This window comes from Aythya fuligula, chromosome 15 (genome assembly GCF_009819795.1).
Source record: "Aythya fuligula isolate bAytFul2 chromosome 15, bAytFul2.pri, whole genome shotgun sequence".
Taxonomy (NCBI): domain Eukaryota; kingdom Metazoa; phylum Chordata; class Aves; order Anseriformes; family Anatidae; genus Aythya; species Aythya fuligula.
Genome location: NC_045573.1, coordinates 11,507,563 through 11,532,385, shown reverse-complemented (window position 1 = coordinate 11,532,385; position 24,823 = coordinate 11,507,563). Strand labels below are relative to the sequence as shown.

The window sequence follows — 24,823 nt, the reverse complement described above, 5'->3', positions numbered from 1 at the left end:
ACTGAGGGAACACGCTGTGAGGTGTCACACTGTGAAGGGACGCGCTGTGAGGGGATACACGAAGGGGGCACGCTGAGGGGACATGTTGTGAGGTGCCACACTGAGGGGACACCCTGTGAGGGGGCAACAAGGGGTGCTACGAGGTGCCCGGCCGAGGCCGGCGGTTGAGTCTGAGGCGAACGAGACCGGGACGCCACACGGAGGAGGCGGCTGAGGGGAACTGAGAGGGGGCGACCGAGGGGGGGCGCGGCGAGCGGACACCGCGGAGGCACCGACGGCCAGCAGCCGGCAGCGGCGGCCGCCCCCCTCCTCCTCCTCCTCCTCCTCCTCCTCCTCCTCCTCTCCAGGACACCGCGGAGCAACTGAGGACGAGCTCGGCTTTTCCGGCGCCGCTCGCGCCTTTCCGGCGGCGGCGGCCGGCGGCGGGGGCGGCGGGGAGGCGTGCCCGGTGCGCGGTGACGGAGCGCGCAGGCACCTCCCCGTCCCCGCCCCCATGGTCTCTGGAAAAGAGAAGAGAAAAAAAAAACTTTTTTTTTTAATTGAGGAATCAACAGCCGCCATCTTGTCGCGGAGCCGGAGCGCGGCGCGAGCGGAGCGGGGCCGGGCCGGGCCGGGCCGGGGCAGCGGGGCCGCCCGCCGGGACACGGGGCAGCCGCGCCGGGCGCCGCAGACGGGCAGCGGGGCTCGGGGCCGCGGGGCAGCGCCGGACGGGGCCCGCCGGGCTCCGCCAGCGGGACCGGGAGCGGCGGCGGCGACCGCGGCGCGCTCATTGTTTTGGGGCGTTTTTTTTCCTAATTTTTCCCATTTTCTCTTTTTTTTTCCTCTCTTTTTTTTTTCCTCTCCCCCGCCTTCCTCCTCCTTCCTTCCCTTTTTTTTTTTTTTTTTTTCTTCCCTCCCTTCCCTTCCCCTCCAAGCCCCAGCCTTTCCACCCCCCCCCCCCCCCCCACCTCCACCTCCACCTCTCCCGTTTTGGGTCCGCGGCTCAGAGCCGCGGGTGGGGGCGGCGGCGGCGGCGGCGGAGGGGAGCGGGCGGCAGGGAGGGGGGGGGGGGGGGGGACCGGGAACCGGGGGCCGAGCCCCCCCCGGCATCGCGGAGAGGCCGAGGAAGGGCGGCGGGCGGGGTGGGGGGGGGGGGAAAGGAGGAGAGGCCCCGCTATGCTCCCCGAGTGACTGCCGGAGCCGCCATCCGGGCACCTCCTCGGCGGCGGCAGGGCGGGGGAGAGGCCGGGAGGAGCGAGGCCGGCAGGGAGGGGGCGCTTGGGTTCTTCCCCCCGAGCCCGCCCCGAGCCCTCCTCCCTGCGGCCTTGCTGCGGCCCCGGGTATGGGGGAGAGGGGGCCGCCGGCGGCCGGGCACTGAGCGGCGCTGTTGTTCGCCTTCCCCCTTCGTTCTTCTCCTCCGGGAGCGCCTCGGGACGGGCCCCGAGCGGCGGCGGCGGCTGCCATGGCGGAGAACTTACTCGACGGGCCGCCCAACCCCAAGCGAGCCAAGCTCAACTCGCCGGGCTTCTCCGCGAGCGACAGCACAGGTGAGACACCAGGGAGGGGGGGAGGGGGGTGTTTTGGGGTCCCCCCCCCTCTTTTAGGGGCGGGCGGGTGGGCCCGGAGACCGCTCGTCGCCGTATGGCGACGAGCGGTCTCCGGGCCCACCCGCCCGCCCCCCTTCTCTGAGGGGTCCCCACCCTTCCCCGGGGGTCCCCTCCTCTTTTTGGGGGTCCCCATGCTTCTCCTTCACCCCCCTCTCTTATCCCACCCTCCCCCCTCGCTGCCACCCCGCTCTGCGTCTCCGGGCTGTGCTGCGGAGCCTTAAAAAAAAAAAAAAAAAAACTCAACGCCACATCCCTATCCTGCTTTTTTCATATATCTGTTGGTGTTATCCTCCTTCTGTCCCCCCCCCCCCATCTCTGAGTGCGCTGAGATAGGTTTAAGGAGCTCGGTTCGACCTGCTCCGAGCTCTTTCCCCGTTTAAAATTTAAAATAATGATAATAAAAGAATTTGCAGACCCGCTCGGGCACTCAAGTTGGGATGAAATGCCCGGCAGCCCGGCGGTAGCTGCGACTCGTCCCCACGTCGCGGAGCGTCTTCGCCCTGCTTTTCTTGTCCGAGGGGGGTTCGTGGGTGATGAAACGCAGCAAAATTTCTCGTTCCCAGCGAGCGTGCGCCCACTGCGAGTACGCACGTGTGTGCATAAGCGCGTGTGTGCGTGTACTCAAGTCTTGAAGTGTTCCGTTTTAATTGCCGTCGTAGGGTCGGGTCGGGTGTTTGACTTGCACCTCTGTTCTCAGAGATTGCTGAATCTCGTCGGAGGGTCGGTGATAAGTTAATCGTGGTGTGCCTGCTGTGTTTTTATGGATAGAAAAAAAATATTACTATAATTGAGCTGATAAATTTTGTGGGTTGTTTTTTTTTTTTTCAGTTTGCTTAGTGTGCATTTGGCAGTAGCTTACAGATACTTCAGGGTTTTTTTTTTTCTAATTCATGAAATCTTTTTATTTTCAACCTCCCAAGAAACATGCCAAAAAGAGAAAGAGTATTAAGAGTAAGAATTGGCAGAAAAATATCTAGGTGAGGTCTTGTGACTGAACGGCGTTAATCTCTTTTGTGGAAGTGACAGAATGCCATAGGGAAGGCTGATACGTAAGTTGCTACGAAATGCACCAGAGTAACCTGGGAAAAACACGATTTTTCTGAAATTCCTCAGACCTGTAGACTGTACGGGTAGCCAGGGAAGGCTGTTTGAAGCTGTCTCTCTCTCTCTTTTTTTTTTTTTTTTTTTTTTTGAAGTTCTCTTGGTCTGTTCTGGAATGCTTCAGTCATAATTACGTCCTGTTCAGCAAGTTCTAATGCGTCTCGGGGAGCTCTGTGCCGCGCTGGAGATGTAGGCTCCAGTATCTGCGGGAAGTTTTGCACGGCGCAGGGGGCCTTTGGCCAGCGGGGACGGAAAGCCCCACGTTGTGTCCTGGAGAAGTAGGGTTGTGTCCGTGGTGTTGTGCCGTGACCCCCAGGCAAAATGCCTCAGTGCTGGAGAGCGCAGGTATGTTGGTGCACTTGGCGGTGCTTTTTCCAAAAACTACGTTTTAGATTGGATCCTAGCTGCCGAGGCTGCTGGTGGAAAGATTGCTGCATGCTTCTATGCATTGTATTAGGCAATGTAAGTGGTATGAGTGGTGATAGCTGTCAAATACCTGCTCCTGAACCCAAAACTGCCCGCTTTCTTGCGCTGGGGCTTAAATGAACAAGTTTTGGGACAACCTGGGAAGTTGTCTTTGTGTAGGTGGGCAGGCAGCGAGTTCTGGGATGGATAACTGAGTTGTAGCTGCAGTCGTAAACCCATGCCACTTGATGCTGCAGCTTACGTGCTGGGGACGTGCTTTCGAGACGTTTTGGTAGGCCGAGTTGTGCTGCTGCTGAACACGAAGTGTTCAGGCGCTCGTAAGCGAGCGTAGCAGCGCGATGGCGAAGGGTCTGGTGGCAGGCCTGAACGTTCAGCAGAACACAACCACTCGCACCTGTTTATACTTCGCTTTATGCTTTGATGCGGTGATGTTAAGCAACTCTTTTTGTCAGGGTGAATTTTAGCCGCCTTTAATCTTTCTGGTAAAAATAGCGCCTTGGCTTACCGTAGCGAAGTTTGCGCAGTCGAAATCGGTCTGCTTGCGTTCTGCAAAGCAGCTGAAACAACTGTCTGAGCAAAGGGAAAGTGGGGGAACTGAGGGGATATAACAGACAGGCTTGCTGTGAACATCGTTAAGGCTTCGCGATAGATTCTGCAGTTGTCTCGTTGCCCTTTGAATCGAAAAGGAAGGTTGAGACTCGGGGCTGGTAGCTGACCGTTACCGAGCAGCACTCGACGAGCTGGCTCGCACGCTGGAGTATCCACAGGAGAGATTTTCCCTTATCTAGCCAGGCAGGAGGAGTGCTTTTGTCTCATTACCTCTTTATTAGATACATAATTTTCATACCTAAGCGTTTGTATCCTTATTTATTTAAACTGTTACGAGGCATTTTGATCTAGCGTGTTGCAGGGTAAACACGGGTTTAGTACAAGAAGTAGAAATGCAGAAACTTTGGTAATGGCAGAATGTTATTTTAATGGTGGGTGGTGTTACTGCTCCCAATGCTGCCGGTATTGATCGCTCAGCAGAACATGCAGCGAACTGGGGCTGGTCCTGGTCTGAACTCTGCACGCAGATTGTGGAAAGTGTGCCTGCACGGAGCGGCAGTACAGCCAGCATTCTTCAGGTGCCCTGTCACCGCCGCTCTGCAGATAGCTAGCTCGGTGGCGTTGTGTGCTGCACCGTGAGTAACGCATCCGTCGGAATTTGTTGCGTACCCTGCGGCCTGCTGCAGTTGTGGGGCTGTGCTAGCTCCAGAAGTGACAAGTGATAACGTGGGCCAGAGCAGAGGGTGTCCTGAGCTGTGGTATGAGTTAACGTACTCCTGAAGTAGGTGAAGTCGGAAAGAAGGTGAGATGAGCAGCTTCAAAAAGTCCATTAGAGCTGGATTTGCACCTCATACTTTCTCGTGTTTTTTTCACAGCTTCAGATCATAAACAGATTAAGTGGTGCAGCTGCTGCGAAAGCTGCAGGCTGAGAACTCCAGTAATTCACGTTTTCTGTACGGCCTGGTGTGGTAGTGTTGCGGCTCCCGTGTTTTAACACTGGGGAAGGACTGGGCTTGTCGCGTGTTCCTTTGCCTGTGCTGAGATGAGCAGAGCTCTGCTTAGCTCCCGGGGAGCTACGGAACTTCACCGAGGGGAGTTTGTGTCTCAGTACGCGGCCTGATTTGATCTTGTTCTCTTGCAGTATGCCAAAAACGGGGTAGGTGTATCTCTCAGGGGATTTGGCTTTTAGCTTTAAAAGAGAAGGTCCGCCTTTTGAACAAAGTAACTCAACGGAGACACCCAGGCTTTCTCTGCTAGCGTTCCCGTACGTAGCTGGGAGTTCAGGTGAACTGATTGCTCAGTTATCCAAGGCCAAACTTTGTGCGCATGAGAGCATTAGTGTGTGTGTCTAAGGGTTCATTCCTGCGGAGCGGAGAAGTTTCCCGGAAGCTGTTTAATTGGTGTGCTCGTTTTACATGACGTGAGCAAATCTTCAGTGTCAGTTGCGGACTGTAACAGTAAGAAATTGCTTTTATATGCACGCTTTCTCCATCTCTCTCTCTGGGACAAGAAAAAGAGTAATTCCAGTAAGGGAACAGGCTTGGATTTCTAAGCAGAAAATCAGGAGAAGAAATGCTTTCTCTGAAAAGAAGTAGGTGAAGGCGTGTGTGGAGTTCTGACTTGCCACGGGAATGCCCTTTATTCCGTGGCACTTGTACTGTAACTAGCTGGGATAGGAAAAATGCAGCGTGTGATATTTTATGGCTGTATTGTTTCTTGCCATATATGTAATGGTGGATGAGGGATGCCACGCCAAGCAGCAGTGTTTACTTTCTGAGCTGTCTGAAGTTTGACACAAGTTGCATTGCTGTGCACCTGAAGCGGCTGACCTGCCTAGTGCTGTGCCAGCAGTCGTCGTCTGGGCCAAGAGATTCGAGAGATTAGAAATTGGTTCGCTTGTTGAGGATCTGAGGCAGCACATTTGTGCCAATTCACGAAGCACTGCTAATAGCAGGGTTTTCTATGGTTTCTCATCGGGGGGAGATTTTTGTAGATTTCTCCAAGGAGTTTGATGCTAACATCTGCATGAGATGACAAAGTTGAGCAGAAGGTCTGCCAGTCTAATTCTATGTGACAGTCTATATGCGGTTGTTTCCCCCTGCTTTTTTTTTTTCTTTTTTTATTCGTGTTTTGACTGATAGTTGCATATATGCTTGGGATTTTATCACATTGATTCATTTTCTTCATGATTTGAAATTAACACGGCTCCTGGAGAAGGCCTGCCAACACCAGACAAGAATAAAGGCTGTGCTCGGGGGGGTCAGTCTTTGTTGTACCCTGGAGATCTCTTGATAGCTTGTGAAATAATTCCCAGTTTTCTGTTGCAGATTATTCACTTTCTATTCTGGCTGAATGTTCCTTGGAGTCATAGTCCAGTGCCACTAATTATTTCCACAGCAACATGCTGCGTTCCGATACTCTATCTGCAACTTCACATTAAAAAATCCACCTATCCTTGGTGTTTATTTCTACTGAAGGCTTTGCTCTCTGTTGTTACCTGCTAATAGAGAATCATGTGAGCAAAAATGTTGCTGTTTTATCAAAATACTGCAGTTTAATGAGAAATCAGGGGGAGTCGAAAAACAGGATTTGAAAAAACCTGGGGTTTGTTCTTATACAATGAAAAAGCATGTGGGACAACTTAGAAATCTGACACTTCCATCCTAATTTGGTTTACACTTTCAAGAATTTTTGCTTTGTAAATCTTCCTTTTAACATATGTTATGTTTTCCATCTGTCTTCTCAGATGTCTAAGATACAGCGCGAACCTAAATCTTTTATTTGGAATTCTCTCTTTAATAGCAATGTCTCGACAAATACTGTATTGTGCGGAATCATAGCGTGAATCAAAAGAAAACTGAAACTTCCATTATCAGGGGTAATTCAACAATCACAAGGAACTCAGAGTCTCAATCTTTAGGGCACAGACACGCCGAAGGTTCTCTTCCTCTAGCCATTGAGGTGTAAGAATCTTTCTCATTTGGGAAGCTGGATAAATATAGGATCTTTGGTCTGCAGCTGCTTTATGTGTATAGAGAGGGACGTGAAGTTGTCTGCTTCTCTGAGGGTCCTCTTCAGTGCTGTGGGGATGTGCTAAGGACGTCGGTGCTGCCCCACGAGCTACTCTCCCTAGGCGATGAGCCTCCCAGGGAGCTGCTGCTGGGTGTCTGAGGTCCTCGTGTGCACCAGCAGCTGCCTGTTGTGCAGGGGGAAGGAAAAGGGGATTTGAGGTTCCAGCCCCTCCATCTGCGTCGCACCTGAAGAGCACAAGCTTCTTGTCTCTCCCTGCCCGCCCAGCTTTGCCACAGCCCGCGCTTTGATGACTGCTTTAGTGGGTGTCACTGCACGGGTGACGCAGCTTCTGTGTCATCTCCGGCGTGGCGTTATCTCATGGGGCGAAGAAAGCTGGAAACTTCAAGTGCTGCTCGCTTCTGTTGTGGCTGTGAAGTTTTTTCCAAAGTTTCATAGGCTCCATTAAGGAAAGTATTAATGAGAAGGCAGCGAGCAGGGGCTGCTCTGAATCAGTGCTTTACAACAAAACAGATCTGAGCAGGTATTGTGTTTTTGTATGCAGTTAGTTAGAGTTGGAAGCTTTTTTAGAGTGAAATTATTTAAAAATTAAAAAAAAAAATAAAGTGCATGTCTGCTGTTGCTTCCGTATGTGCGTTTGGTGTATTCTGTGTTGTGTGTTCTTGCACAGATGAATTTGAATTGCTGAACAAACCACCCTTTGCTTGTAATTTGGTACCAGAAATAGGGAGGAAAAGCGGCATTAAAACAAAGAGAAAGGAAACATGATTTTTGAGCTATTATAAATCACAAAGGAGACAGAAAACTTGCCTGTTTTATTGTAATCTTGCACAATGTTTAATTCTTTTTGTTTCATAATACTACTTCAAGTGCACATTAATCATTGCCATTTCAGTCTTTGCAGAAATAGATCTGCTCTGGGCTCGTAATACAGAAGGTGCACAAAGGTGAGGACTTCACAGAAGGACTTGTGCAGCTGAAGGGAACGGTTGAGCAGCCTGAGCTAAAAAGCAGCGTTGGGATGGAGTTCTCACCACCCATGCCATCAGTCATAGTGGGCAGGATGCAGGAGTGAAAGATTTAAAATCTGAAACACCTTGTGCGAGCCTGTGTATTTGATAAGAAATCTCCAGCCAGAGGATGTCACAGTGAAAGTTTGCTTGTCAAGATATTTCACACCGTGGTGAGCTATCTGCCGATTTTGTTCCCAGATGTGCAGTGAGGGTGGCACAGCCTGAGCATGAAGCAATGGATCTGTCAGTTGTGTGAGCTAACCGAAGGCATTCTCATGCTGACACTCTGTTTAGGTGTGCATTTCATGCTGCCTTTAGCAAGGGCTTGCTTTTTATTCCTGGATTCTCAGATGATTTTGCTTTAAATGGCTGTCCTGAACGTTAATGTTTTGTCAGCTGTTAAAATAGGGCAACAGAAAAGATACTTGTGTTTGTGATAGGGTGAGAAAGTGAGACCCCGCTTCCATTAATGTGCTCCAAGAACCCTGAAATATTTAATCTTAATCAGGATGATCCCATAAAAGAAAAGTTAATGCGACCAGCGTGTCCACTCGGTGAAGACACCTTGGGAAGCAGTTAAGGGGAAGAGCAGTTACGGAGAGGCTTTGTAGGACCAGAGGAAAGGAAAGTTAATCCAGCATTTGCCATCCAGTACTTCCAGAGTAGACCGGAGTGAGCGTTCTTGTTGGGATTCTTTTGCATGTTTTTTGGTTTTGCTTTTTTGGGGTTCTCTTTCCCCTCTGGCATCTGGGAAGAGATGAGACTAGCTCCTTGTCTGAGTGCATTCTGTGGAGTTTCTTCTGTACATGAACTTTGGTACCGGGTACATTTAACATCCCCTCGTATACTACTTTGTGTCAGTAGTGGAATACTCAAGTAATCTGTGTGCTGTTGTTAACTTTTTTTTTTTAAGTAGAAGCATACTAAGTCTGAAAACAGTGATTATTCCTGAAGTTAGTACCTTAGCTTTTTCTGGACCTTTAACACATTGTATTTTCATTGTGAATGTAGCAAAAGAGAGATGGTCGAGGTGGTCTGGATAGGTTCAGCAGAGAGAGGAACATGAGGTAACGACTTGGTGATACACAGAGAGGTGATACAAAGAGAGGCTGGGAGCTAAACTCAGTGTAAACAGGGCTTTCAGCTTATACCATTTTCTTTTTTTTTTTTATATTTTTTTAAGGGTGGTAAGAGAGAAGGGGGGCAGAGGAGCTGAACTTCCCTGTACCAGGCAGTTGCTTGGTCTCACGCATATCAGTTGTGGTTTTGGGGACTGAGCTGCGTTTACTTTTCCCTTCCTGAGCGGTCGGGCGGCAGCCGGGAGCGTTTTTAAAGCTGAGTCGCTGCTTCGTGGTATTGCAGCAGAGGCTAGCAGAGAACGAACAGATTCTTCCCTTTTTTGTTAACTTTTTTGATTTGTTTGCTCTGTGTAATGAGCTTCAGTTTTGAAAAGTCACTTAGTTGCTGAAGTCTTATAAAAATAGATTGAGAGAGATTTTTTTTAGGAGCTTGAAATGACTTTTACTCATTCTCAAGATTAACTGTATGCTAAGCTGGTAGCGTCCCTTTTGGTTATTGGAACATACAGAATTCATTTTGTATCAAAATTGATTGATTTTGGGAACTTATCACTGCTTAGTTGTACCCTGAACAGTGTTTGTGAAGTGTGCTTCGCCAGAAGGCGAGTTGTAAAGGAAGCACGGAGGGATCGAACGCCTCCATCTCAGTGCCCCGTGCCCCAAATCCCAGCAGCAGGAGAGCAAAAGGAGGCAAGCGTTGGGCCCGTTTTCAAGAAGGGCTAAAAGGATGATTCAGGCAACTACAGACCGGTCAGCCTGCTTCCCATCGCGGGGGGAGGTCCTCCGGGAAAAAATCTCTGGGCGGGGAACAGTCAGCATCGATTTATTAAGGTTAAATCACGCCTGACAAGCCTGATTGCCTTCTGTGATTAAAAGGACTGGGCCAGGGGCAGGGGGAAGGCAGTGGATGTTGTTTACCTCAACCTGAGCGAGGCTTCCAGCCTGATCCCCCGCAATGTCCTTGCTTCCAGCTCGGGATGGTGTGGTCCGGATGAGTGGGTGGCTAAGGTGGGTGCTTTTAAAACAAAAGCAAACAGAAAACAAACAAAAAGGCTGGATGGCTGGGCTCGGGAAGTGGTGCTCAGTGGGATGCATTCAGCTGCAGGCCAGTCAGAGGAGAGTCTGGGGGGGTCTGTATGAGTCTGCAGGGGTCTGTACGGAGCGAGTCTGTGCTGATGTCCTTATCAAGGGCCTGGGGCAGGTGACAGTGCTGGGGGATGCGCCGATACGGGGTGGGTGGCCACCCAGAGGGGCCAGAGGGGAGGGCTGGGGGGCCGGGGTGCTGCCAAACTCCAGCCTTCTGTCCAGCAGCCCTGCCTCTGGCGAGGGAGCACTGTGATAATTAGCCTAATGAGGTTCCTGGGGGTTAAGTAGCTAGAAAGTCTGGAGGCGACGCTCACTTCTGTGTATCAATGGACAAAATTCAAATACAATCTGCTGACTTAGGAATGAGCGAAGCAAAGCAGGACTTCTCTCTCATCCCTAACACAAACAGTTCAAAAGATTGGGCAGAAAGGAGTTGAGTTAATTATTCAAATCTCCTCTTACACAAGCCGTAACCAGTTGGGGCTCATCCATGTGCCCGCTAATGGATCCCTTGTTTTCCCCCCTGCCCCTTCCACCCGGTCTTTGGCGTCTCCTCAGCCCACCCAGGTCCCTTGTTGCTGGCTTTCACAGCCTGGTCGCTGAACGTCAGCTTCTGAGAAAGCAGCAGTCTGCTTTGGGAAGCCGAAAGCCAGCGTCAGATGCCCGTCAGTCTTTGTGCCTGCCTCGTTAGGTGAAGTCGCTAATGTAAAATTTCCTTACTGGAAATTTTATTTTTTTTTTTTTCCTACGAGGGCATTTTTAATTGCTCTTAAAACTTTAAATGTGCTAATTGTCTTTTATGAAACAATAAATTACAGAATCCTCAAACCTCGGAAGGAGGCTGGGGTGGATGTGGTAATTGCTGCCTGCGCCGAACAGTGTGGCCATTGAGCCGAGTTACCTGCCATCGAATTGTAGGGAATGGCTGCGGCTCTGAACTGTTGAGGCTTTGTCTGCTGGGGTCTGGCGTGATTGAAAGAAGCCTTACAAAACAAAATTGGGCTCACTGAAATGTAACAGCTCTGTTGGCATGAAAAGAAAGGCACAGTGAAAATACTGCCAGTGCGCCGGGACTTCCAGGGTGACTTCAGCGTCGACTCCGTGGATGGGCAGCCGATGTTTGTGGCAGGGAAACTCCCAGTCACGTCCAGGCGAAGACAGCTCCGAAAAATTGAAGCTGAGTTTGGTAGTTGGCCACCTGCTTTAGCATCTTAAACATATGACAAAGAAATGCCGTGGAGTGTGTCACCTCTCCAGGCTGGCCTGAAGGAGCCAAGGGGGGAAAGTTTTAATGGCTGCTGGAAGCGTTGTCCAGGATGGCAAACAGCTTACATTTGAGCCCAAAAAACTGAAATGAGGGGAACCTGTGTTTGTCTCCTGTGTGTGAAAAGAGATGCTCAAAGAACACAAAATTCTCAGTTTGGAAAAGGAGCCCTTTGGAAAAAGTGGGTGGGTTCTGATGCTTCAGTGCTTCCCCTTCCCGTCCAAAAGATGTGGTATCTGTGGGTTTTGGCTCTTTGTTTTAGAGGCCATTTGGGTTTATGTTAGCAGAGATAAGGAGGGGTATAGAAGAGGTGCTACCACATTGATCTCTAGCCCATGACTTCCTGAGCACTGAAATAAGTGTGTTTGTTGTGGGTAAGGGAGGCTGACCTCCTTCAGAACTGCTCTGTTCTGCTGTGCGACAGCAAGCAGGGAGATGCAGCGGGTACAAAACTGGGTGAGTGGAGCAGGACTGCTCTGTTTGGGTGTATTTTGTGCATTGCTTTTGATAACTTTGTTTAAATTCACGGGAATATCTTGATTTTTTTTTTTTAATTTTTTTTTTTAGGCTTTTGGTAGATGCTGTTTATTTTGAGAACTAGTTGAAGCACCAAGGACGTGATCAGTTGTGTTCTTGTGAGGATGGGGGGAGGTCAGTTCCCATTTTGCCAGCAGATATGGGTCGTTCCCATTAAGGCAGACTTCTCCATGTGTATATAAGTACACGTATGTATAACTGCCAAGACAATCTGTTATCTTTATAGATTTGTTGCAGACATGCTTAAGTAGACTTCAGTTTTCTGTTGTGTAACTGTGAAATGCCTCGTGTTGATTTAATCGTTGCCCGAACTCTTGAATACTTGGTGAATTTTTACACGGCCGCTGTGCTAAGCTGTTTACCTGCTTTGTATTTTCCTGCAGGCAGAGCTGTAAACTTTCCATGCCTAACATTAATGTATAGACTTTTTACAGGAGCTTAAGAGTGGTAGAATATTTTAAGTATTCCCAAATGCTTGCTTCACTCTTTTCATAAACTGCAAAAACATTTCCAGTCCTTGGCTCTGGCAACATGGTTGAGAGTCCAGCCAGTGAAACAGAAAAATTTGAGCACTGCAGCTCCAGCATCCTGTTTTGAAATACAACTGGAAAAAAACTTCTCCATTTCTTTTCTTTTCAAGCTGTAGCAACATCTTTCCCCCCTCCTTTTTGTTGCTCATCTCCCTCTGGCCGTACACAGCCACACGCACGTGGCTGGCCCTTTTTGTTCTTGAAAAACGAGCAGTTTTAGTGCAGAAGCTTGGAAAAACAGCATTCGTGGGATTTACACAAGTTCCCTGAACAAGTGCTTTAAGCCTCAACGTGCCCGATGAGCTGCGGTGACCAGAAGTGCTTAAGGAAGGCCAAGTCTCGGACAGGGCCCTGCTGGTCCAGAGAGGAGCTGCTCTTGGGGCCATGTGTGGGATTAAATCTGAACTGCTGGGAGAGGAAAGGTGGAACAAAAGGGTTTGGGAAAAGGCACCCAACACCCAGCGGTTGTGTGCCAAGAGGAAGAGGGATGATGATGAAGTGATCGCCAAAACATGCAGTACACAGGGACTTTTGTAAAAGATGTTCAAAGGTGAATTGAACGACCAAAGGGTAGCAAATAAGAGAGAAACGAAGAATACTTTAGTGATGAACAAAATTGGCTTAAGAAAATACTGGTTTGCTCCTTCCCTGCTTGGTCTGTTCCTGAGCCGTAGCGCATTTCGTCACGGCCAGCCTCCCCCAAGCTTGTAAGGATGCTTTGGGGCCAGATACGTGCAGCCTCATACAGGGGCGAATTGAACGTTTTTTCGCACGTTACTGAGATGATTGGTGTCGTTCCGTGGTCGCTGCAGCACATCTAAAATGCGTGCTTGTTTTTCTCCAGCTGGGATGAACTGAGAATTTGAATGCTGATGGCATGCGTTGTGTTTCAGCGTACTGGAAGTTAAGGGTAGTACAGCCTAGCTGTGTGATGCAGGTGAAATGTGTTGTGGGTTTTGCTGCTGTTTTTTTGTTTTTTTTTTAAGGCACTTGGTGTGGTCCAGTTTGTTGCTTCCTGAATGAGATGATGGCGCTTCTGCAGCCTGAGTCTTGTGCTAGCTTTTCCTCCTGGAAGAGTGAGTTGAATGTTTAAGATGACGAAGCATTTGGGATTTCCTTCTTTAGAAGAGAACTTCTGTTTGCTCTAACCTAGAAACGTTTTGTTAGTCTGTTTCTCACTCCGAGGGGCTAGGATTCTTCAGGGCTGACTTTCCAGGGGCACAATAACATTTCAATACAGTTCTGTTATGTTATAGTAGAAAGTGGTTGTTTTAGATCATGCCCTTGGACTGCAAAACTTTTCAGCGGTGTGTCGTGTTTGAACAGCTGCTCTGATGAACCGGGGCTGGTCTGCTGATGGCTCTTATTAATGTGGATGTACACACTTGTCCTCATGTCTTCAGATATGGAATTAAAAATTACCTATATACAATCAGATTACTTTCTATTTCTAGTTAAATACCTAAAATAAGTGTTACACAGACACCACTCACAATGTGTAATAAAACATTTTGGTGAATCTGAGCTGCTAATCTTAACAAACAAAACACAACTTCTTATTTTTAAAGAATTTCGGTGTTTCGGTCAAAGCAGTTCCTTCAAGGGGCTTAATGAAGACTTGATTGATTTATTTTGCCCATCTGGACAGCGTGTGGATTACCTCTGTCAATATTGGCCATGATAAATGAGGGCTGGGCACTTGGAGAGCAATTTGAATTATTTGAGCTGTTCAGGCGTTCTGAGGAGAAAATGCTGGAGTGTCTTTGAGGTCGTATGTCATGGGGGAAAAAATGATGAGAAACGGATATTGAAAGCATTTCTATGAGAGACTGGGAGCAAACTACTACGTAGTGGTTCTGTTTTGCTTAAGCATTGAAGTGTAGCTGGAAGAAGTCTTTGGCCATACGCAAACAGAAGTTGCAGTGTTGAGGTAGGATTGTTGGATGAAATGGGGTTACTCGAGAGGTCAGGGAATGTGATGTGATAGCTCTTCTGGGAGAGCAAATCCATTGGAAAACCTCCCTTGATATTTCTGCTGTTTTCTTTTAGCCCAAAAAAAAAAAAAAAAAAGGGACTTAGGTCAGATGACGCTGTTCGTTCCACCTCCATTTCTTAAGCATGGTGCAGTGTTGTGTCAAATCATGCCAAAAGCCCTACTTCCTGGCCTGTGTTTTACCCTGTGATTTTGTGTGTACACCGTATGCCATCAGGGACTGTGCTTTCTGAAGGGTGCCAGAGTTCACAGCAGTGGGCACTCGCCACCAACATTGGCAGTCTTGGGTGAAGTTTGGCCTAAATGTGTGACATTGACTACATACAAGACAAGTATGTAGTAACATAGGTGAATATTTTAGTCGCTTATTTATTGTGTTTTCTGACTTGTGTTTCTGCTTTAACTTGCAGATTTTGGATCTTTGTTTGACTTGGAAAATGATCTTCCTGATGAGCTGATCCCCAATGGCGAGTTGGGCCTTTTAAACAGCAGTGGGAACCTCGTTCCAGATGCGGCTTCCAAACACAAGCAACTTTCCGAACTTCTAAGGGGAGGCAGCGGCTCTTCCTTAAACCCAGGAATTGGAAATGTGAACTCGAATAGCCCTGTCCAGCAGGGAGTTGGTAGTCAAGTTCAAGGGCAGCCGAACAGTGCTAATATCGGTAATCTGGGTGCTATGGGTAAGAGCCCTTTGAACCAGGGAGACTCGTCTGCTTCAGGCCTGGCAAAGCAAGTAGCCAGCACCTCTGGACCTACCACACCTGCATCACAAACACTGAACTCTCAAGCACAAAAACAAGTGGGGATGGTGACAAGCAGCCCTGCAACATCACAGACTGGACCTGGAATATGTATGAATACTAATTTCAGTCAGACACACCAGAGCCTTCTCAACAGTAATTCTGGTCACAGTTTAATGAATCAGCCTCAGCAAGGACAAGGGCAGGTAATGAATGGATCTCTTGGGGCAGCTGGAAGAGGAAGGGGAGCAGGAATGCAATATTCTGCCCCTGCCATGCAGGGGAATGCAGGCAGTGTGCTGGCAGAGACTTTAACCCAAGTATCTCCACAGATGGCTGGTCACACCGGACTGAACACAGCACAGACAGGAGCAATGACAAAAGTATGTATATATGCTTTAGTATATCCAATTTATTGCACTTGTGAGTTTTTGGGTTTCTAAATACCTGTGTGGAAAAAGGGAAAAAATGAATGGACTCCTTTTTCTGCAACAGAACTAAAGAATGCGCTTTCATGAGTCTGTAGTTACAGGTGTCAGTCAGCAGTGATATCATGAATGATGGTTGAAGCAGTATTTCTCATGTGATCAGAAATGAAAGCACTTGTTTAAAAAACACCTTGCTCTGTATCTTAGCAGGCTGAATTAGAAAACAAAAGCTTAAACTTGCAAGAAGAAAACAGTATTACTTCTGTGCAGGATCTCGTTTTATCTGCCAGGCAGCAGTATCTTTATTTAAAGCAACATGAAATCTGTTAGAGCTCTAAGTTTGAAGGGGCAGAGGTATAGCAACTGGTCCTCTTGTCAAGGACCACTATCAGCAGCTGTGCAGCGATTTTTTTTTTTTAAATACAGAAGCACTGATCTGAAAACATTAAATTTCACATGGATTGCCAAGCCAGTGCAAAATTCACAAAAGGGAGGGGTGGTGGCTGGACAAGAAGTAATTCAGGGACCGTTACGGATAGGGGCAGGGAGTATATATACCTGGAAGTATCTACCTTTGTCTTGGGATGCTGCTCTGATCCCTGCTTGACACAGCCATTGTTTTTTAGCTCTTGACTTGCGTGGTATAAGCATAGAGAAATGATTAGAGAAGGAGATTGCTGCTCCTCCTGTCTCAGCTGGGAAGCAGTGCACCTCATTTCTTGTTTATGTTGCTTTGGTGTAGTTCCTTCCTAGAATTTTGATGGCAAAACCACTCTATTCTGGTATACAGAAGAGAATTGCATCTCTACTTTTTTATCTATCCATACACCACTAGTTGTTATCACTGTAGTTTATTAACAGCAGTCTTAATGCATGTGTTAAGAATTCTGGAAAAAAAAAAATCATTGCCTGACAAAGGCAAACCTATGTATTCAAGAAATGTTGCCATCCTTGTGGAACTGCACAATTTATTTAATTTTTGAAAATAAAAATACAAGAAGCATTCCAGTGGCACTGAAAGCGATCCTGTTGCTTAAGGAAGAGATGCCTGTGCTCTGGGTGACGGTCATAGCACGGAAAAGTCAGTGCGTCTGTCTCTAGCATCCAAATCGGTTAAATTTGCCATGTGGAGGGATTGGTCTGCACAGAAAGAAATGTTTCCCTTTCGTTTCTTTTTTTCTTTGTAATCTGGGGGAAGAGTGACAAATTCTGATTACCTGGTGTAGCTGATTTCTGTAAATTTATGGATATCTGAGTTCAGGAGTAGATTTTCCCTAGCCACCGCACAGTTACATAGTGAAACTACTGATTTTTTGGTGTGAACTAATTTAAGTAGAATACCCCCAAGCAAAGGGACTTGCCTAAGGTCTTACTTGACTGAATGTACATGGCTCTGCTGGGAGAGGCTCTGTGATGTCTTGGTTTCTTTTAAGCAACCCCACCCCAGTAAGGACTAGATTAGAATAGAATAGAACAAATTGCATTTTTCAAGGAGTTCAGTCTTAGCCTGAAGCCAGCTGCAAGTGGGATTCACCAGCTGAGGAAGATGGTCTGCGTGTTTTCAGCGTGATTCAGGTTCAAGAAGTAAAGTTAATTTTGCATGGATTATGTTGGAAAAGAGTCGTGGAAGTACCCCGAATGTGCACGTCAGTAGTTCTTCCTTGTGCGCAGTGCTGTGCTCAGCACTGGTGATGCATTTCCAAAAGGTTAGAGCAAAATTAGTGCTTTCAGGAGGCCTTAGAAGCAGAATTGTTTGGAGAAACTGAAAAGGTATGACTACTTAATAACAGAGCATAAGTGATAAAGCAGCGCTTCTGTGAAAGTGCTAGCACTTAAGAAGAAAAAACAATTTTAAAACCTTGGCAAACTTGAAAAAATAGAAGACTTGGTGTTTTTCCAGACCTCCATCTCTTGCCAAACAAGATGAAGCTTAAAGGCATCGCATTTTTGTAAAAGTTTTACTTTATTTACAGCTTAATTTTCTTTTGGTAAGAGAGCAAGCAAGCAGGAAAGATGTTTTACACAAATACTTCATTTAATTTTGGAACGATTGGTTTGCTCCCTGAATTTTCTTCTTCACAAGCAGAAGCGTTCCCTTTTTGCCTCTTCTCATTGGCATTTGAGGACAGGCATCCTGTTCAGTCTTTTCCTGTCCCCCAGCGTGTTGTCCTAATAGGGCCATCAATGGTGCTCGTGTTAGCTTTTTTCATTTATTGGTACTCCCGTTGTGATGAAGGCTTTTAAGAAAAGTAAATATTTCAGTGGGTTTGTCTGTTCTGAAACTGAAATTTCTGCTGAAGGAGAATGTGGGTTAGTTTGTTGTTTTTTTTTCACCTCCTGTTCCCTGATGTTTACCACTTAATGTGCACACTGTAAAAAGATTTGAAGAGTAGCAATTAAAATGGTGAGGCAGCTGATTTGCCTAACTGGAGTAAACTGTTTAAAATGTAGCTGCCGTGTGCTGGAAGAGCTGCATCAAGGCAGGAAACGAATTCTTTAGCTGGTAACTATAGCAATGTATCTTAAGGGAAGGAGGTGGGAAATACGAATGCAGATTTTCATTTTTTGAAAAGACGTAGTCCTAAACCAAGATTTTCTCATTATGTTTAAGTGATGTGCATCACTGATTGATTTCTTTTATTTCCAGTCTAATTGTTCTATTTCAGGATTTTCAGCATCCTGATAGCTAGGTAAGATTGCAACCCCTCTGCTTGGTTTACTTTCTTTAATCCACTGACAGAGCTGCAAGCACATGCAGATGGAGGGCACGAGAGCTCTCTTGCAAATCTGCGTTGTCTCTGGAAATCCCTGTGGTCTGAACCATCTCCATGCAGGTTCCTAGAACGGTGCAGGCTGTGCCTGGGCTGCTGTGCTGCACCAGGCTTCCCAGACATGCGCTCTGCCGTGCCCCGATGTTCCTGGGGCAGTTGGGGGGAGCTGCTGGACGGTTGGGACTTGCCTAACCCGCCGAATCTGTTGTAGGTAAAGCTAGCAAGCCTGTTTTCCTTAGCTCAGCACGTTTATGTGCGGTGCGTAGCAGTCCCGTGACCCTGCATAGTTCGGGACCAGGGCTGCTGGTGGAGACCTTGCTTCCGTGGTGGTTTGTTCTAACCCTTTTTAACTAAGTGACTAATCAAGGAAAGTCCATTGCGTAAGTTTTTGCTTTTTCTATTTTTTCCTCCTTGTGTTATATTTGTATAAAAATATACCAATTGTACCAATTCTTTCCAAGAATGTATACCAATTCTCCCTAGTAAGAGGGATTAACCAAAAATAACCCTATCTTTTCACCTGCTCTCAGAAGTAACTGGGAGTCACTTCACCTAGAGTACCTTAAGCCAATACTGTTCCTTTTAAGCTGGACTTGTTTTAAGGCAGCTCTTGACAATGAGAAGCAGGCCAGAAATTCATGGTAACTCAAACTCATGATGCACGTGCTTGCGTAAGCTGAAGGTGGCAGATAAACTTTAAGCAAATGAAAATGGAATGAAAAATAGCTGAGTCTCAACATCAGAAGGCTGTGAGGTGCTGGCATCAGGGCTAATGCTTCCCCATCAGTAGGGAGAGATTAAAGCAAAGCATTTATTCAGTCTGTAGAGACATGAGCAAAAGATTTCTCATATTTCATATGATCCTCCAGAAGAAGCAACCTGTCAATACAAGTAAAATGATAGCTATTGAAGTCATAGTCATGTTTTCTAGGGAGTACGTAGCATGTTCTTGATAGCCTGGAATATTTTTGGAAATAGGGAATGGGGTAGGCACTGAAAATATTTTGTGAATGAAAGATACAGCAACTTGCTATAGCAAGGATTTCAATTCTTCGCTGGCCATGACTGTGCAATTTGCATTTTCAGGTTTGTGTAGAGTGCCTGCCTTGTGATTTTGACCCATCTGAGTTATTCTGGAAACCTCTGAGGAAACCTTTTTTATGCTACATTATCTCTCTGCTCAGTTCACTTCCAGACTCCTCTCCTGAAACAGTTTTGCTTGTAATTTTGGGTTTATGGCCCTGTTTTCTTGGACAATGAATGCCACAAAAATAGTTTTCATTTGGGTTGAAGTTCTTCAAGAAATCAGATTCAAAGAGCAGAAGAATTCTTCTTCGAACAAGTATCATGTGGTAGCGGTAGAGGGGCGGGTTGTCTTGTCACTGTGACTTCTAACAGGAGTAGAATTGCCTCTTTTTGTTGTAATTTGTTTTCTTTAAAGTCCATGAGGTCCAGAAAATGTGTTCAAACCATCTAGAAAACCATCTAGAAAATCTCCTTAAATTAGGGTTGTTTCAAAAGATTGAAGGTTGTCAGTTTTTGGACATCTTACGGGGTAGCAAAGCTAAGCAGATGGCTTATTGTTTCCATAGAAATGAGCACTTTGTTGCGAGCGTGTTCTGTGCCTAATGCTCTTCTGTTGCCCTGAGAGTCCCTCTTTTCCAAATGAGGGAGATGAGGCCTGCATGAAGTTTGTTGTGGCTGGCAGCTAGAGCTTGAAGTTGTGTTTCTGGAGATTAGATGGCATATAGTCTCTCGCTGAGATGCATTCCCTTCTTCCTACTGCTACTGTCAAAGCCTGTGGAAAACCAGAAGAGAGCTTCAGAAAGTTTCTATTTATTTTGGATGGTTCTCTAATCTCTTTTCTGTACCCTGGTAAGAGTTTTTGCCAGTGATTCACCTAATTGCTGCTTTAGCTCTTTCCATTAAGAAGCAGTAGAGTCCCATTGAGGTGAGTAGGACTCTTTGGTGTTTTCGATTTCATATGTTTCTGAGACATAATGCCTCTCTACGATCCTGCAGAAGGAATCACCTTTTCTTCAGTAACTTCAGAGCTGTCTTGCTCAAATAAGGGTATGCAGGTACCCAACAGCAAAAACAATCTGAAGCTGCGTGTGTCTGATCTGTGGAAGCCACTGCTTGAAACCTGAAATTTAAGCTTGTCTGGGAGTTCCTTTCAATGTGTTTGCCTTTACAGGACTACTAAACCTACCTCGAGATTAGTTTCCTTTCCGAAAGATGCAGTTTAGTCAAACATTATTGGGCTCTATATGGGCAATAAATGGAAGTAATTGTTTGGTCAGATCTTAGTCTGAAGCTATAAACACGTCAATCAGGAGAAAATGGTTGGTTATTTTTATACCTGGTTACGAGGATTCCAGCATTAGTGGTTTTCAGTAAAACGTCTTTCTGAGGCTGTAGCTTGTAGGTAACCTCATTATGTGCGTTGTGAACATTCTGAAGGAAAATATTTGTGCTGATATAAGCTGGAACCTGCGCGGCAAGCAGGAAGTGAGAGAAATGGTGATCTGGTCTGCAGGTCTTCCAGTGTAGTGTTTCAGGAAGTGATCTAGTAGCAGTGCTTTTGATACAGAGGTCAAAGTGTGCGCGAGTGATGTGTTTTCCCTGCTTGTGTGTAATGTGCTTGACCTCCCCCCCCCCCCACACACACACCTCTTCCTGGAAGTTGGTACCTGTAACAGATTTGACACCAAAATCTTACGGCTTCAAAATGTCACCAACCTTGTGAAAAATAGGTCTTAATATACTAGGTTTCTCTGTAATCTTGTCTATTAACTGTATCTTAGCATAATTAATTTGAATAGTTTGTGTTTTTAACTTCATTTCAGTCAAAATAGCTACGTGGCAGTGCAAGTGGCAGTAGGAGAAGTTTAAGATTAAAGAGGAGGAGGAATTCTTACCAGAAGTGATGTTCAGAAAACAGTAAAATCCTTGTTTATGTCTGTCGAGAGAATAAGCAGTTGTCTCGCTTCCTGTTGTTGAGCTGTCGAAGAACTGGATTCTGTTACTTGCTGTTTCAGTGCTGGGTGTACGTGCCTGCGTGTGCCTTGAACACCAGATCCATGGCTTTGCTCCCCATGGCTGTTTGCTCAGTGATGTTTCGGTGTTGGATAGTAACTGTCAGGAAATGTAGCAAGATAATGAATGACTTTAAAGAGCAAGGACTGTGATACTAGGCTTCTCCTGCATACGTAGTTATGGTGGTTGAGTCTGTTTTGAGGAATCTGTAGGAAGGAAAACTTGTAATAGGGAAAAAAAATAAAGCAGGCTATTTAAACAGGTTACCCAATTGATATTTCTAAGTACCAGATTTAGATACGCTTGCTGATTGTGAATTAAGTCAGCTGAAGATGTTCTCGTTCCGTTGCAGTTCTGTTTGTTTGAGCGAACTGCTGGTGCTGTTTGTTTCTCTGGTGAGCCTCAATCTGTCTGGATCTGCCTGAATTGTTTTAACGTGACTTGCGCGTAATTTGCTGCTGATCCTCTAAGTTGTCTGGAGTCGGCTGCCAAGCTGACTGCCTCCTAGCAGGCCATGCCTCTGGCAAGCTCAGATAGCCAGCCCAAATCATGTTCTACCTAATGCTGCTTCCCAGTTTCTGTGGGCTCTTCATGAAGTTACAGACTCGACCACTTCCTTGGTTCCCTGGTCAACAACTTTATCGTCAAAACAACATTTTTACTCAGAAGAGACAAGTGTTTTTATAATAATAACAAGCAGAAGCAGGATATAAATACATCGAAACACGTAACAGCAAAACTCACTGACTTGTAGTAAAATTAAAATCTCTGTAACACAGTTTTGTTTTGAAACACGACCGTGTAAAGTGGTACTTCACAGATGACTTGACTTTTGATACGCCAAAGAGATTTGGTGACTTAAAAAGCTCTCCTACCACAGGTATTCCTCCTGGCACCGGAAATTGTTTCCTATTTCTAGTACCTGAGTTAAATTTCATTTGCAGTTGTGCAATGTCATTGAAGATCTCTGAAGCGATAGTCACTTGGCTTCTGTCCTCTGTATGTGTTTATGCAGGTACCTGTGTTTGGTCTGACTGCTGCTGCAAGTCAAAAGAATTTGCGAAAGAGAGCAGTCAGCCTGCACAGGGGAAAACCACAGCTTCGTTTCCTCTCCTTCTGCTTCCAGCTTGAGGAGCTAAAAAAAAAAAAAAAAAAAAAACAGCATTTGTTAAACGTGCTCTGGCTTATCGTCCAGCTGAGAGAAGTGCAGTACGGTATCTTTTCAGAGTGGAGTTGTGCCATTATCTCCTAGTGCAGTAATGCAGCCATTAAGGATTTTATCACCAGCTCTCACTCATACTGGTTAGGGCCTTGTAATCCTTCAATTCTTGTCATTGGAGTAGGGTTTATTTCTTAGGAGTTGACATGAAAGAAGGTTTTATAAGTCAAATTAAGAGATCCACCAGTTTTTGTGGAAGCCACAGGTTAAAAGCTGTGTTGTTTCAAAAAGCTTATTAAAATGTTAAATTAAAATTTTATAAAATAAACCTCCACGTCCTTCTTATTATTGATTTCTTTCTCATTTTTAGACTGTTTTTCACATAGCTTCCTGCTGCTGTTCATCATTTGTTTTTTTCCAATATACAGGTGAAAACATCTCTCCCTAAGAGAGGAGAACCTGCCTGTTTAAATGTTGGTGTTAAATGTGGAAGTTACAAAACGCCTGGTTATTTCATTCAGACGGGAATGTCTTTTTTGTAGTATTCCTACTAGGGCCCAGTCATACCCATAGATCCTACTGGGCAGGAGCGTTTCCAATGACAAGACCTTTTAAGAGCTCCAAAAAACCTTTTCTGTAGTTAATGATGCACTTCATCGTCGTGCTTGACAGGGAGCTGTGATGACATTGTGCATCATGTAGTTGGAAGTCCATACAGAAAGGTGTCAGAACAGCCGCGTTACGGTCTGAAAATGAAATGCTGGTGGTCTGTTTTCTGAGAAAAAAGGCAATGCAAGGAACTTTGAATATTCCGCATGGCACGGTGCGCTCCGTCACCCTGCCTGAGAAGCTAACCAGGAGCAAGAAACGGAGGTGGTGCTCCTTGCTGCTTCCCCTGAGAGAACACCCAAAGTGTGGATGGGACGGCTTCCACTGCTGGACAAAAAATGACGTTTCTTTTGAGAGTTTGATGTTAGCATTTTGAAATGTAGAGCTTAGGGATATGGTTTAGTGGAGGGCTGTTAGCGTTAGGTTGGAGGTTGGACTCGATGACCTTGAGGTCTCTTCCAACCTAGAAAATTCTGTGATTCTGTGATTCTGTAATCTTTTCACTTAGCTAGATGGGTTGGATTCAGTACAAGCGGCTACGCAGTGCGTGCCCGAGTCTACTTCGTAGTGGGCAGGCTACTTTTCATTGTTTTTTAAGTTAAATGTAAACTAGAAAAGGTGTTTGAATACACACATTCTCCCATTTCTCAATTAAAATCCTCAGCTCTTTACTGACACAATTGCTGGTTACTGTGCAGGGCTGAGTCTAAATAATGGCAGAATATAATAGCATTTTCCTTCCTCCTTGTGAACGCTAATGTTCTGAGGAAATACCTGTTGTTTTGTGTTCGGAAGCGTAATTTCATTTGCGTGTGGCATTGGTGGAGGGTTTGCCTGCTGTAGATTTGTCCATGGGCCATGCTCGTTCCTCTTCCCCACCCTTCCCCTTCTTGCCTCTGCAGCAGAGAATAATATATATAATAACTGGATACTGGATTCTCCAATAACTGGAGAAATTGCTGTGACCGGGGAGGGAAGCGGCGTGCTAAGCCTGTTGTTTGCCTTGTAAGTGCTCCCATGCAATCCCAGTGATGGGTTTGACTTCAAGACCAGCAATAGTTTGTGGAATTGAGATTTAGATGGACGAGGACGTCTGCTGGTGTGTTCTCGTGGTGGTTTTTTGGCCTCCTGACACTACAGGGACTACGTGTGGGTTGCATCTGGAAAGGTGGTCTACAGATGCTCGGGCCCCAAAGCGCCAGGCTCAACACCTATTTTTTGTTCCTTTGTTAGGTGTATGTACCTGCTTTAGTTTAGCAAAATTAGAAGCATGCTGTGCCATAAAAGGGACTTGAGAGGATCTTTGTTTTAGCATGTATCATGATGAAAATTAGGCGTGTTAAATATAAGAGGTCCTTGCCAAAAAGATCCATGAAGAAGGCTTTTAGAGGAGAGTGTAAATAGGTTACTCGGCCTCCTCCAAGAAACGCTGCTGGCTTGGGGCAGGCAGAAGGTTTTTGTTCTCTGAGAACGGCTGCAGCATAGCGTTACCTGTCCCTATCAGCTCCTTTTCTAAATGGGTTTTACGAGCAAACAAACCAGAACAAACGCCCTTTGATACTCTGGGCAATTTGGCTAAATAAAATAACCCTCTTTAAGACGGGAGGATCTTTGTCCCCTGGAAGCGGAGGGGTCAGACCATGATGAGCCTGACACCTGGGATTTCACTCCCGAACTGGGTGTGTAAGCTGCTGGGTCGGGCAGGATCGTGTCCTCGGCGTGTTGCTGCGCTGCTCCGGCTGGAAAACGCCACCACGGGTGACACCAGGGAGCCGTGCGTGTGCAGGATGGGTTGGTTCTCGCTGTTCAGCTTACACGCCTGTCCTAAAGGTGGCCATCCCCCTATTTAAAACCTTTTGAGAAGCCTCGGTAGCTTCACAGAA

At 46.4% G+C, this 24,823-nt stretch overlaps 1 protein-coding gene across 7 annotated transcripts in view; it reads left to right on the top strand.

The window, feature by feature from the left end:
* The first annotated feature begins 1,151 nt into the window (after positions 1-1,151).
* CREBBP (CREB binding protein) overlaps positions 1,152-24,823 on the top strand; it is a 94,642-nt gene continuing 70,970 nt past the window's right edge. For 6 of the 7 annotated variants that reach the window (XM_032197344.1, XM_032197345.1, XM_032197342.1 and 3 more), the window contains exons 1-2: positions 1,152-1,526; positions 14,605-15,317. In XM_032197344.1, coding sequence (XP_032053235.1) covers positions 1,442-1,526; positions 14,605-15,317 — 798 coding nt within the window. In that variant the 5' untranslated portion in view covers positions 1,152-1,441. The remainder of the gene's footprint in view (positions 1,527-14,604; positions 15,318-24,823) is intronic. The other variant, XM_032197346.1, reaches the window with a different exon arrangement.